This window comes from Ursus arctos, unplaced genomic scaffold (genome assembly GCF_023065955.2).
Source record: "Ursus arctos isolate Adak ecotype North America unplaced genomic scaffold, UrsArc2.0 scaffold_26, whole genome shotgun sequence".
NCBI classification, from domain to species: domain Eukaryota; kingdom Metazoa; phylum Chordata; class Mammalia; order Carnivora; family Ursidae; genus Ursus; species Ursus arctos.
In genome coordinates, this window is record NW_026622941.1 from 3,510,894 (window position 1) to 3,526,316 (window position 15,423).

At 39.8% G+C, this 15,423-nt stretch overlaps 1 protein-coding gene across 1 annotated transcript in view; it reads left to right on the plus strand.

Annotated features, from left to right (window-relative positions):
- The window catches only part of KDM5A (lysine demethylase 5A), a 97,010-nt gene that overhangs the window by 66,599 nt on the left and 14,988 nt on the right, over positions 1-15,423 (plus strand). Inside the window, exons 23-25 of the mRNA XM_026502703.4 lie at positions 1,626-2,177; positions 2,551-2,694; positions 15,213-15,372. Coding sequence (XP_026358488.2) covers positions 1,626-2,177; positions 2,551-2,694; positions 15,213-15,372 — 856 coding nt within the window. The remainder of the gene's footprint in view (positions 1-1,625; positions 2,178-2,550; positions 2,695-15,212; positions 15,373-15,423) is intronic.

Genomic DNA, 15,423 nt, shown 5'->3' on the forward strand with positions numbered 1-15,423 from the left:
CTATTAGGGATAATGTAAAGTGAACTTCTTTATAAAATTTTTTTCTTTTTTCAAATTATTTTCCTTTACTTTTTTTTTTTTTTAAGATTTTATTTATTTATTTGACAGAGATAGAGACAGCCAGCGAGAGAGGGAACACAAGCAGGGGGAGTGGGAGAGGAAGAAGCAGGCTCCCAGTGGAGGAGCCTGACGTGGGGCTCGATCCCAGAACGCCGGGATTACACCCTCAGCCGAAGGCAGGCGCTTAACAACTGAGCCACCCAGGCACCCCTATTTTCCTTTACTTTTAAGAATGTGATTACTGGGTTAGAATTTAATAGCATTTTGTGACATTTAATACTCTGCTTTTAGAAGGAATTATATCTGTTTAATGATACCAGCTGCTATTTAAAATACCTCCCTTCTCTTAGTCTCATTCGCAGTATAGTGAGTCCTCAAAAAAATACTTGGAATGATAGGTGTTTCTGGAGAGGAGGAAGAATGTGTGAAGGTGACTAGGCGCCTGAGTATGTAAAGAGAAATAAAAAAGGAATTTGGGCTATATGTAACAGTAGGGAATTACATACATTAAGTCACATGATATGGATGTTTCTCCCTACAAATGATCCTCGGTTGTGGTTGTTGTTTTTTAAAGATGTATTTATTTGAGAGAGAGAGCGAGCACATGAGTGGGGGGAGGGACAGAGGGAGAGAGTGGAGGGAAACAGACTCCCCACATAGCGGGGAACCTGATGCGGGGTTCAGTCCCATGACCCCAAGACCACAGCCTGAGCTGAAACCAAGGCCAGATGGTGCACTGACTTAGCCACCCAGGCACCCACAAATGATCCTGTTTTGAGGCCAGTGGAAATGATTTATTAGCAAGCCTTCCTAACAAGTCAGTCAGGCCAAATTAATAGAACTGGAAATTATTTCATAATTGTTTCAAAGCTACCACAGTTTAAAAAAGAAAATGCACTGCAATGATAATTAAAGTTTATTTACTTTTATTTTTTGAAATGAGTTATATAAAGCCTTGTTATAATTGGCCATCAGACTTTGTTATTCTACTTCTACATGAGTTGGAGAGGCTGTTTTAGAAAAATATAAAAATCGATTTGTATAGAAGTCACCCCCAGGGAAGGAATTACAAGGGGATTAGGGAAGTAATATTTATTGGGTGTTTACCTTGTGTGAGACACCAAGTTAGGCACTTTCATGTGTTATCTTATCTAAATCCTCAGAACAACAAAATGAGGTTGGTTGGTATCCTCATTTTTCAGAAAACTAAAATTCAGAAAACTTGTGCCCCAGATTAGCCATCTATAAGTACAAGAGCCAGGCTTTGTGCTCAGGTTGCTTGACTCCAAGGCATATTATCTTTCTACTGCACCCGACAGAAGAGTTCAAAGTACTCTACTGATACAAATTGTCAAATATGGTAGCACTTTGCCCATTTCACAGATGAGGAATGTTTGCACCCACATTATAGGAAATGATTGACAGATGTTTGTTTGTTTGCTTTTCAAGGACAGTGCTTGTCACAATGAGGGTACAACATGGAGATGATCCCTCAGCTCTGAGGATTCGGCATTTTTGGAATATTTTGCAGTGACTCTTTTTAATTAAATGTTTGTTGTATATAGGTGGCGGTTTTCAAAGAACGGGAGCAAAAAGAGATTGAAGCCATGCATTCCCTCAGAGCAGCCAACCTAGCCAAGATGACAATGGTGGACCGCATAGAAGAAGTAAAATTTTGCATTTGCCGCAAGACAGCCAGTGGGTTTATGCTACAGTGTGAACTCTGCAAAGACTGGTTCCATAACAGCTGTGTTCCCCTTCCTAAATCGGGTTCCCAAAAAAAAGGGTCTAGCTGGCAAGCTAAAGAAGTAAAATTCCTTTGCCCTCTTTGTATGCGGTCTCGAAGGCCAAGGTTAGAGACTATTCTCTCACTCCTGGTATCCCTTCAGAAGTTGCCTGTGCGTTTGCCTGAAGGAGAGGCCCTGCAGTGTTTGACAGAACGAGCTATGAGTTGGCAAGATAGAGCACGGCAGGCCCTAGCCACAGATGAACTGTCCTCTGCCCTGGCCAAACTGTCTGTGTTGAGCCAGCGCATGGTGGAGCAGGCAGCTCGAGAAAAGACTGAAAAGATCATCAGTGCAGAACTCCAAAAAGCAGCTGCTAATCCAGACTTACAGGCAAGTTTAGGGTTTTCTTTCTTTTTTTATTTCATGGGATTATATGTGTAAATAGTAAATCAAATCTATCTTACCAGCTGATAAGGAAAAACAACAGTAAGTTTCCAGCAGCTATGTTATCCATAACGTCTTTCTGTATACACCTATAGGATTTTCCTTGGGTATATACCGAGGTCATTGTAGTGAACCATTACCTGGAAATACCATTGAGATGGACCTGGGCATCATAATCAAATAATTTGATCTGTACTAACTGTTGAATTCTTTTGGCCACTTTGAAGTTCATTACATTTAGGTGGTCTTAAGCGCACATTAATTATCCTTGTTTATTTAGTATGTCCCTCTGTTCATCTTGGAATTGTTTGTTGTTTAGGGACACTTACCTAGTTTCCAGCAGTCTGCTTTTAACCGAGTGGTGAGCAGTGTGTCTTCTTCCCCTCGACAAACAATGGACTATGATGATGAAGAAACAGATTCTGATGAAGATATCCGGGAGACATATGGCTATGACATGAAGGTAATTAATGGACAGGCATACCTGATCACTGGGCTTGTTAAAACTATTGAACACTGGTATTTGAACCCTGAAAGTAGAAGAGAAAGCTAGTCTATTTATCCTGGGTTTATGGTGATAGCATTTTTTTCTAAGCCCCCAAAATAGAGATTGATGAAACAATTTTTTTTAAAGGATGGAATTTTTTTTTTTTAAGATTTTATTTATTTATTTGACGGAGAGAGGGACAGCTGGTGAGAGAGGGAACACAAGCAGGGGGAGTGGGAGAGGAAGAAGCAGGTTCCCAGTGGAGGAGCCTGATGTGGGGCTTGATCCCAGAACGCCGGGATCACGCGCTGCGCCAAAGGCAGACGCTTAACGACTGAGCCACCCAGGCGCCCCAAGGATGGAATTTTTTAAAAAATGTGTTTATTTTCTTCACCTTGTGACTCCTTATGGCCTAAAGGGACTAGAAAAATTATGTATTTACTGAAAGCTTTCATGACTTCAGTATTTTGTTTCCTTTGAGTTGTTCATTCTGTATAGTTATGTTTTAAGAATCGTATTCTAGCTGTGCTTTGAGTCTTTTGCTCTGATCTCTCATCTAGATGGTGCTAGATAGAACGTTCTATTCAGAGATGAGTTATACTTGGGCCCATGGTTCAAATTTGCAGAGCTACAGCTGCAGCTAGAGCAAATTATTTAACTTCAATGTGATTCTTTTGATAATGACACCACACTGGTTTTGGCAAGTTTGTTTTGTGTTGGATCCTATTGGCCTTTTATTATTTTGTGTCAGGCCCAAGCCCTTTGTCTTTTACCTAGTTATAACATCATGATCTAGGCAGAAACTCTGCCAGGTTACAGTTAATCCATTGATCTGTTTTTTTTTTTAATTATAATAATATTTTTTTATTATATTATGTTAGTTACCATACAGTACATCCCTGGTTTTTGATGTAAAGTTCGATGATTCATTAGTTGCGTATAATACCCAGTGCACCATGCAATACGTGCCCTCCTTACTACCCATCACCAGCCTATCCCATTCCCCCACCCCCGTCCCCTCTGAAGCCCTCAGTTTGTCTCTCAGAGTCCATAGTCTCTTATGCTTCTTTCCCCTTTCTGATTACCCCCCCTTTCTTTATCCCTTTCTTCTACCGATCTTCCTAGTTCTTATGTTCCACAGATGAGAGAAACCATATGATAATTGTCTTTCTCTGCTTGACTTATTTCACTTAGCCTTATCTCCTCCAGTGCTGTCCATGTTGCAGCAAATGTTGAGAAATCGTTCTTTCTGATAGCTGAGTAATATTCCATTGTATATATGGACCATATCTTCTTAATCCAGTCATCTTTTGAAGGGCATCTCGGCTCCTTCCACGATTTAGCTATTGTGGACAATGCTGCTATGAACATTGGGGTGCATATGGCCCTTCTCTTCACTACGTCTGTATCTTTGGGGTAAATACCCAGGAGTGCAATGGCTGGATCATAGGGTAGCTCAATTTTTAACTTTGTAAGGGACCTCCACACTGTTTTCCAGAGTGGCTGTACCAGCTTGCATTCCCACCAACAATGTAGGAGGGATCCCCTTTCTCCACATCCTATCCAACAATTGTTGTTTCTTGCCTTGTCAATTTTTGCCATTCTAACTGGCGTAAGGTGCTATCTAGTGTGGTTTTGATTTGAATTTCAAATGATGGCTAATGATTTTGAACATTTTTTCATGTGTCTGTTAGCCATTTGTATGTTTTCATACATACAAGTGTCTATTCATATCTTCTGCCCATTTTATGATTTGTTTATTTGTTTCTCGTGTATTGAGTTTGAGAAGTTCTTTGTAGATCTTGGATACCAGTCTTTTATCTACTGTCATTTGCAAATATATTTTCCTATTCCGTGGGCTGCCTCTTAGTTTTTTTGACTGTTTCCTTGGCTGTGCAGAAGCTTTTTATCTTGATGAAGTCCCATGAGTTCATTTTATCTTTTGTTTCTCTTGCCTTTGGATATGTGTCATGAAAAAGGTTGCTGTGGCCGATGTCGTAGAGGTTGCTGCCTATGCTCTCCTCTAGGATTTTGATGGATTCCTGTCTCACATTGAGGTCTTTCATCCATTTGGAGTTTATCTTTGTGTATGGTGTGAGAGAGTGGTCAAATTTCATTCTTTTGCATGTAGCTGTCCAATTTTCCCAGCACCATTTATTGAAGAGACTGTCTTTTTCCCACTGGATGCTTTTTCCTGCTTTATCAAAGATTAGTTGCCCAAAGAGCCGAGGGTCCATTTCTGGGTTCTGTATTCTGTTCCATTGGTCTATGTGTCTGTTTTTGTGCCAGTACCATGCTGTCTTTGTGATCACAGCTTTGTAGGGCAGCTTGAAATCCGGCATTGTGATGCCCCTAGCTTTGTTTTTCCTTTTCAACACTTCCTTGGCGATTCATGGCCTTTTCTGGTTCCACACAAATTTAAGGGCTGTTTGTTCCAGTTCTTTGAAAAATGTCATTGGTATTTTGATCGGGATACCATTGAAAGTGTAGATTGCTCTGGGTAGCATGGACATTTTAACTATGTTAATTCTTCCAGTCCATGAGCATGGAATATTTTTCCATCTTTTTGTGTCTTCTTCAATGTCTTTCAAGAGTGATTTGTAGTTTCTAGAATATAGATCCTTTACGTCTCTGGTTAAGTTAATTCCGAGATAACGTATGATTTTTGATGCTATTGTAAATGGGATGGATTCCCTAATTTCTCTTTCTTCAGTCTCATTGTTCGTGTATAGACATGCAACTGATTTCTGAGCATTGATTTTGTATCCTGCCACATTACTGAATTGCTCCAAAACTTCTAGTAGTTTGGGGGTGGATTCTTTTGGATTTTCCATATAGAGTATCATGTCATCTGCGAAGAGAGACAGTGTGACTTCTTTGCCGATTTGGATACCTTTTATCCCTTTTTGTTGTCTGATTGCTGTTGCAAGGACTTCTAGTATTATGTTGAATAATAATGGCGAGAGTGGGCATCCTTGTCGTGTTCCTGATCTTAAGGGAAAGGCTTCCAGCTTTTCCCCATTGAGAATGATATTTGCTGTAGGCTTTTCATAGATGGTTTTTATGAGATTGAGGAATGTACCCTCTATCCCTACACTCTGAAGGGCTTTAATCAGGAAAGGATGCTGTATTTTGTCAAATGCTTTTTCTGCATCTATTGAGAGGATCATATGATTCTTGGCTTTTTTCTTGTTGATATTAATCTATCACACTGATAGATTTGCGAGTGTTGAACCACCCTTGCATCCCAGGGATGAATCCCACTTGGTCGTGATGGATAATCCTTTTAATGTACTGTTGGATCCTGTTAGCTAGGATCTTGTTGAGAATTTTGGCGTCCATATTCATCAGGGAAATCGGTCTGTAATTCTCCTTTTTGATGGGGTCTCTACCTGGTTTGGAGATCAAGGTAATATTGGCCTCATAGAATGGGTTTGGTAGTTTTCCTTCTGTTTCTATTTTTTGAAATACCCTTAGGAGAATAGGTATTATTTCTTCTTTGAATGTTTGGTAGAATTCCCCGGGGAATCCATCAGGCCCTGGAGTTTTGGTTTTTGGAAGGTTTTTAATCACTGTTTCAATCTCTTCATAATTAATTGGTTTGTTTAAAAAATCAATTTCTTCCTGTTTCAGTCTTGGTAGTTTATAGGTTTCCAGGAAGGCCTCCATCTCTCCCAGGTTGCTTAATTTATTGGCATAAAGCTGTTGATAAAAGTTTCTAATGATCCTTCCTATTTCATTGGTGCTGGTTGTGACCTCTCCCTTTTCATTCATAATTTTATTAATTTGGGTCCTTTCTGTATTCTTTTGGATAAGTCTTGCCAGTGGCTTGTCTATTTTATTTATTCTTTCAAAGAACCAGCTTCTAGTTCTGTTGATCTGCTCTACTGTGCTCCTGGTTTCTAATTCATTGATCTCTGCTCTAATCTTGATCAATTGCTTTCTCGTTCGTGGATTAGACCTGTTCTGTTGCTGTTCCAGCTTCTTGAGGTGAGAAATATAAAACTGCATTTTAGATTTTTCTATTCTTTTGAGTGAGGCTTGGATGGCTATGTATTTTCCCCTTAGGACTGCCTTTGCAGTGTCCCATAGGTCTTGGACCGTTGAGTTTTCATTCTCATTGGTCTCCATAAATTGTTTAAATTGATTTTTGATTTCCTGGTTTATCGAATCATTCTTGAGCAGGATGGTTCTTAGTCACCAAGTGTTTGAGTTTCTTCCAAATTTTTCCTTGTGGTTGAGTTCCCATTTCAAGGCGTTGTGGTCTGAGAATATGCAGGGAATAATTTCAGTCTTTTGGTATCGGTTGAGACCTGTTTTGTGACCCAGAGCATGGTCTATTCTTGAGAATGTTCCATGTGCATTAGAATAGAATGAGTATTCTTTTGTTTTGGGGTGTAGTGTTCTATATATATCTATGAGGTCCAACTTGTCTAGTATGGCATTCAAAGCTCTTGTTTCTTTGTTGATTTTCTGCTTAGGTGATCTATCTATTGCTGATAGTGGAGTGTTGAGGTCCCCTACTATTAACGTATTTTTATCTATATGTCTCTTTATTCTGGTTAAGAGTTGGCTTGTGTATCTTGCTGCTCCCCTGTTGGGGGCATACATATTTATAATTGTCATATCCACTTGTTGGATACATCCTTTAAGAATAATATAGTGCCCTTCTGTATCTCTAACTATAGTCTTTAGTTTAAAATCCAATCTGTCTAATATGAGAATTGCAACCCCAGCTTTCTTTTGAAGTCCATTGGCGTGAAAGATATTATTCCATCCCTTTACTTTCAGTCTGGATGTATCTTTAGGTTCAAAATGGGCCTCTTGTAAACAGCAAATGGATGGGTCATGTCTTTTTATCCAGTCTGCAACCCTGTGGCGTTTTATGGGACCATTTAGGCCGTTCACATTGAGACCGATTATTGAGAGATATGATTTTAATGATGCCATGGTGCCAGTAAAGTCTTTGTTTCTATAGATTGTGACTTTCTGTTCTGTATCACTCTTGGGGCCCTTTTACTTTTATAGAACCCCCCTTAATATCCCCTATAGGGCTGGTTTCGTGGTTACGAAATTGGTCAGTGACTGGCGATTCTGGAAGGTCTTTATCTCTCCATCAATTCTGAATGACAGCCTTGCTGGATAAAGGATCCTTGGCTGCATGTTTTTCTTGGAAAGAGCTTTAAAAATGCCCCTCAACCCTTTCTCTCATTTCAGGTCTGTGTAGACAGTTCTGACGTAATTCTGATACCTTTGTCTTGGTACGTGAGAAATTTCTTTGCCCTGGCTGCTTTCAATACTGTATCCTTGGATCTAATATTTGCGAATTTCACTATGACGTGACATGGCGTAGGTTTGTTGTGGTTGAGCTTGGGAGGGGTCCTCTCTGCCTCTTGGACACGAATGCTTATGTCCTTTGCTAGATTAGGGAAGTTTTCAGCTACAATTTGTTCAAATATCTCTTCTAGACCTCTGTTTTTCTCCACCCCCTCGGGGATTCCCATGAGTCTGACATTGGAATGTTTCATTGAGTCCGTAATCTCCCATAACCTACATTCTTGAGATTGGATTTTTTGAGCCAAGTTTCTGTTTTAGCTTTCTCTTCTACTAAGCCATCCTCCAATTCGCCGATTTGTTCTTCTGCCTCATTTACCCTGGCCGTCAGAGCATCTAGTTTTGACTGCATTTGATTCATAGTATTTTTTTTTTAAAGATTTTATTTATTTGACAGAGACAGCCAGCGAGAGAGGGAACACAAGCAGGGGGAGTGGGAGAGGAAGAAGCAGGCTTCCAGCAGAGGAGCCTGATGTGGGGCTCGATCCCACAACACCAGGATCACGCCCTGAGCCGAAGGCAGACACTTAACGACTGTGCTACCCAGGCGCCCCCTGATTCATAGTATTTTTAATTTCTGCCAGATTCGCTCTCATTTCCGCCCTTAGAGATTCTATATTCTCGTTAATATTTTCATTAATACTTTTTTCAATCTACACATCATCTTGACCATTGTTACTCTGAACTCCATTTCTGATAATTTGGTTATATCCATATCCATTAGTTCTGTGGCAGAGGCCACAGACTCATTGTCTTTTCTTTGCTGGGGGTGGATTTCTCCTTTTCGTCATTCTGATGAGGAGAGGTTGCGGGGTTGTCCAGAGCCCAGATTATTGCCCAGGACCCATGCAGTGTGTACTTGTTTTATAGGGATCTTAGGGATGTGGGCTTCTTGATTTTTCAGCCTGCCTTCTGGGGGAGGGGCCTGCCGCGCCGATACTCAGGCAACCCCGTTTGGGTAGAGTCTCCCTGTCCCCTGCGAGGGGAGATGGGGATGGGCACACTGTGAGCCGGTATTCCCAGGCTTTTGTTCTCTGGCGGCTTTCCCTGGCAGTTTGCTGTGCCTCTTCTGAGAGAGCAGCAGTAGCCGAATCCCAGCCTCTGTCATAGAACAGAGGGATCGCAGTCCGCTCTCCACTGAGCTCCTCTGGCCATTCTAACCCTGCTTCTGTTGGTGCTGCTAAACCCTACAGCATCCCTGGATGTGCGCCCCACACCCGGCGTCCCAGCCCTCACTTCCCGGGCCGGCAGGTCTCTGTCCTTTGTGTTTCTAACACCGCCAGCCACTAGCCACCCCCGCACACTCTGGAGCTCCGTTTCAGTGTGGTTCCCACCCACTCCTGAGCTCTGGTGTTCAGTCTGGTCGCGTGCGTTCCCCGGCTCACGGTCTCAATCTGCTCTCTCGTGGTGCCGGTCCTCGAGTCAGCCCGCTCCCCAGTGCAGGTGGCTACCGCTTCCTGGCACCCGAGCGCAGATGCTCCCTCCACCTTCCGTTTCTCTTCCGATATCTGTGCGTGGATTCACGGCTCCCTGCTTCGTACCTCAATACTCAGTGCTGGAGATGTTCGTTTGTAGAGATCCAGATTTATCTTCCTGCATCTTAGGCTGATTTCGTGGGTGTTCAGGATGGTCTGGTACCTATCCAGCTCAACTCAGGTGACCAGCTGAAAAAGGGGACCCCTACTCCTCTGCCATCTTAACTCCGATCGCATTGATCTGTTTTATATTAGTCTTTGTTGAACTGTTTAGAATTTGTGTCTGTAACCAGGGAGTTCATACTCTGATGAGTGAAAAAGTGAGGGTGCATTTTCCCCCTCCTCATTAACTATCTTTTCTTCGTACTTTCAGTGTGCAAATCAGGTAGGTAAGCTCATCCTTAGAGCATGAATATATCATCAGCATTAAAACTTGCCAGGTATAAAATTAAAACCATCCATCATAGATGCTTATAAATTATCTGCTGTAAAGTATTTTTCTCAAGGTAAAAATGGATCTTGGGAATGTTTTAATGAGGGAATTTTTAGTTTATGAATTAAAGAGTTGAGCAAAGTTGAAACCTGAATTAGCCTATTAAGGTAAAGTTCTAAAGGAGCAGCTGAACGGGAATGCAGCCCATACCACATATAAGTTAGTTAGCTAATACTAGAATTGCCAGTTTACTATGCTTACAGGCCTTTGATACCTGGGTTGTTCTCTTCCTAGCACATTAAGTATCAACCAGTACTCTAGAATTGCTAAACAGAATGGAGTTTGTTTGGAAGCATTTTGGAAACCTATGAAAACAAAACATCACAAGTATTACATGATTTTAGGTCTAGGGATCAAAACTGTGGTTTGATGTGGTTGTATAGAGTAGTCTTTTTTTTTTTTTTTTTTTATAAAACTTATATAGCAGTGTTAGCTTATGGGCTCTCCTTTGGTAGGAGGGACTTTATAATATGAATTATAATATGAATAGTGTTAGCGATATATTTGACACCTTAGAAGAATAGAAGAATGGTAGGTGCAAGACTTAGGGTAATTCTTGACAAGTCAGGAAACAACAAATGTTGATGAGGATTTGGAGAAAGGGGGATCCTCTTACACTGTTCGTGGGAATGCAGGCTGGTGCAGCCACTCTGGAAAACAGTATGGACGTTCCTCAAGAAGTTAAAAATAGAGCTACTCTACGACCCAGCAATTGCACTACTAGGTATTTACCCCAGAGATACAAATGTAGTGACCCAAAGGGGCACCTGCACCCCAATGTTTATAGCAGCAATGTCCGTAATAGCCAAACTGTGGAAAGAGCTGATATGTCCATTGACAGATGAATGGATAAAGAAGATGTGGTATATACAATGGAATATTATTTGGTCATCGAACAAAGTGAATACTTAGCATTTACATCTATGTGGATGGAACTGGAGGGTATTATGCTGAGCGAAATAAGTCAATCAGAGAAAGACAATTATCCTGTGGTTTCACTCATAAGTGGAATATAAGAAACAGCACAGAAGATCATAGGGGAAGGGAGGGAAAACTGAATGAGAAGTCATCAGAAAGGGAGAAAAACCATGAGGGACTGTTAACTGTAGGAAACAAACTGAGGGTTGCTGGAGGGGAAAAGGGTTGGGATTGGGGTAGTTTAGTGATGGGCATTGAGGAGGGCATGTGATGTGATGAGCACCCCGTGTTATAGGCAACTGATGAATTATTGAACTCTGCATCTGAAACTGATGATGTACTATATGTTGGCTATTTGAATTTAAATTGAGAAAAAGGGTAATTCAAGGTCACATTTACCTTGATGTAGGTTAAAAATATTAAAAAAAAAATTAAACTCTTGAGTATTTTCCCATAGAGCAAGCACTTATTGCATAATTAAAATTTTATTTACTGATTTAGTTACAATCAGTTCGTTGATTTTTCCCTTTATATGATGTTCCCTGATTGTGCCCATGAATTCATCTTTAAAATAGTTTGAATTCAGTATCTTGGCTTGAGAGAGAGCCCCTTACTTTTTAGGAAGAAGAGTAGGTAATTACATAGAAAAATAAAATCAATCACTTGATCTTAGTTATCATAGCATTTAATTTGTGCTTTGCATAGTTGGATTAGTTCATTTGCATGTAATATCTTGTAATCACCACTGAATCATTGAGCAGCAATTCAGGAAAATCATTACTTAGGAAAATGTATGTTTAATGAAGCAAAGTTTGTCATGGCTCTTTTGCATGTGTGCCTGGCATAACCTTTCACATACACATATGATCATTTCCTTTTAAGGCATATTGTTTCCTTTTACTGAAACTGCCCATCCATATCACAGTTTATATTTTGCAAATGTACATATGTGCAGAATTGCACATCAGAAAGGAGGATATACAACTGTAGTAGCTGTTACCTCCCGAGAAGTTCTTTTTTGCAACCCCGTAATTGCTTATTTTAAAAATGAGAAAGTCAAGTAAAACACCTAGATTCTTTTAGGTTTTCCTCTCCACCCTTTTTAATGGTTTAGATGGCTTGAGCTTTGGTGGAGATAGAGTCAGTTTTATCTGAGAGTTTAGTCCAGCATAATACCAGATAAGATAGAGTGACAGATCTGTATATAAAACACATTTCTCACCGAGAGGACAGTCTGCCTTTCCTGTATGTTTGCCGTTAATGGGACTGAATTATAATTTTCCTCCTTAGGGAGAGTAATTTGTTTAAGCTTGTTTGTCAGTTCTTTTACTTTCAGCCTATCTATTTCTTTATATTTAAAATGTGTCTCTTGAACATAGCATATATAGTAGGGTCCTTTCTGGACTGTAAATCTGTATCTCGTATATATTTATAAAATACTATTGAGTCTTGTTTTTTGTGTTTTATTTTTTAAGTAATATTATAATCTCTGTCTTTTAATTGTGGGTGTTCAGTCCATTTTCATTTAATATAGTTGTTGACATGGTTGTGTTTAAGTTGATCATCTTGCTATTTATTTATTATTAATCTCTTGTTTTTTGTTCCTTTGTTGCTCTTTTCCTGCCTTCTTTGGGTTAATTGAAAAAAATTTTTAATGTTTGATTTCATTTCCTTTATTACCTTCTTGCCTTATACCTCTTTTTGTTTGTTTATGTGTTTTCAGTGATTGCTCCTGGGTTAACAATGTGTCTTTAACTTCCCAAAGTCAGTATTTTACATGTTCACTTTTCATGCATCACCATGGGGGAAGTAATTTTTTTTTTTTTTTTTTTGCAAATCCCTTTTTAGCTATCATTATTTTCCATTATTATTTCTGATCACTGTCCTTTCCGTTTTGGAATTAACAGAAAATTCCCTATATGAGTAATAATGAAATGAGTAGAGTCAGAGTTAGAAAAGACAATTCTAGTCCATGAGAAAAAGCATACGGGAACGAAAGTAGGAGAGAACTAAAGTACTCTTTCATCTCTTTCTTTTTAGGACTAAATTCTTAAATAGGGAAGACTATGAACTGCTATTCCTAAATTCTCAGTGAGTGGCATTGTCTTCCAGAATACTCTTATAAAACCTTCTAAGTATCCTATTTAATTAAGGATCAGCTCATGATAACAGTAGATCTTCTCGTGCACCGCAGCAAGAGAATCAGGTGTCTCGTGAGTCATGAAGCTGTTGGCTCCTCTCCTACTCATGCTTTTGTACTCTGCTTTGTGATGCTGGGACCGGGGCTCTACACCAGGGGCTGGTAAACTTTTTCCGTAAAGTAATGTATATATGGCAATACACATTAATATGCAATAATATATATTAATAGTATATATGTATGTGCATGTGTATTCACACACACACACACAAACACACAAAGCTTAGTAAATATTTTAGGTTTTGTAAGCCACATATGGTCCCTAGTGCATATTCTTTTTTCCCCCCACAAGTCTTTAAAAGCAGATTATTGTTACCTCATACTCCATACAAAAAATGAGCTGCCAGCTGGGTTGCAGTATGCGAACCAGCTCCTGCTCTTCACATTTGTTTTCTGCCTGCTGCCTGCCTTCTGCCAATAGAGGACGTTAGAAAATATTAAAAGGCCTGAACGGTGAGAAGGGACATGATCTTTCCCTTGCTTCATTCTCCATTTGTGTCATTATCTGAACTGCATGCTTTTTTGTTTGTTTTCTTTTTTTTACTGTGGCAGTGGGGACAGGGTGCAGTTTGTAATTGTTTTTTCACATCTCTGATACCAGCCACCTCACGTTCCGTTAGAGAGCAGAACTAAGTGGCCAGCAGCACCTCCTTCTCAGACGTCTGGCTCCCACCTCTGAGCTTACAGGTTCTAATAACCCCACTTCTTCCTTTTGTTAACCTCAAACTGTAGGGTTCACAGCTCTTTCTTGGTGTTAGCTCGGTGTTTCCATTTTGTCTTTTCAAGCCTTTAATACACATCTAACCAGTTCACTTTATTAAATTATCCTTGTTGAAATACCTGTGATTTCTGTCTTCCTGATTGCACTGTACCATTAAAGCTGTATATGTGAGCTTCTGGAAACTACCTGCAGGGGAGAATCATCTGAGAACTAATTAGAGCTGTCAGAAGTGTATAATTTAGGGGCGCCTGGGTGGCACAGCAGTTAAGCAATTGCCTTCGGCTCAGGGCGTGATCCCGGCGTTGTGGGATCGAGCCCCACATCAGGCTCCTCCGCTATGAGCCTGCTTCTTCCTCTCCTACTCCCCCTGCTTGTGTTCCCTCTCTCGCTGGCTGTCTCTGTCGAATAAATAAATAAATAATCTTTAAAAAAAAAAAGTGTATAATTTAAATATTGTATTCATTGTATTAAGGCATTTCATTGTATTAAGTAAGAACAATCCGTAAGTAAGAGCAATTGATAAGCTTCTAGGTTTGAAAACCTTTGGAGAGGATTAGGTGATTTTAATAATTAAGATGTCCTTAAGATGTCATATCTAAACCTTTCTTCCCTTCCTAAGTCCGTTTTAAGTGTCAAGGTTCTCTTGTGGGTGTAGAAGTTTTTATGAGTTGTAGACTGTAGAAGGTAGATTATTTAATAGTAATTTTCTTGTAGGTTTATTATCTCTGTAGATTGTCTTTGAGGTTTACTCTTTCCCTTTTGGCTTAAAACTGTAGTCATTACTGTGTTCCCCGCCCCCCATCACCATGGGCATTTTCTGTCTTATTTAATACTGTACATTTAATTTTAAGGTCATATTTTTATTTATTTTTTTAAATTATTTAAATTCAGTTACTTAACATATAATGTATTATTGGTTTCAGAGGTGGAGTTCAGTGATTCATCAGTCTTACATAATACCCAGTGCTCATTCCATCACGTGCCCTCCTTAATGTCCATCACCCACTGACCCCATTCCCCAACCCCCCTCTCCTCCAGCTACCCTCTTATGAGTCTCTTATGGTTTGTCTCCCTCTCTGATTTTGTCATGTTTTATTTTTTCTTCTCTTCCCCTATGATCCTCTGTTTTGTTTCTTAAATTCCACATATGAGTGATAGCATATGATAATTATCTTTCTCTAATTGACCTTATATCGCTTAGCATAATACCCTCTAGTTCTATCCATGTCTTTGCAAATGGAAAGATTTCAATTTTTTTTGATAGCTGAGTAGTATTCCATTAAGGTCCTATTTTTAGTAGGACCTTTAATTAGAAGCTCTAATTCTGAATACCCCTCTTGGTTTCTTCTTCAGGACACAGCCAGTGTGAAGTCCTCCAGTAGTCTGGAGCCCAATCTTTTTTGTGATGAAGAAATTCCCATCAAGTCTGAAGAGGTGGTCACTCACATGTGGACAGCGCCTTCATTCTGTGCAGAACATGCTTACTCTTCTGCTTCTAAGAGTTGTTCTCAAGGTATTACCCTTTAAAACAGAAGAAGATACACCTGAAGCCAGTGAGAAAAAA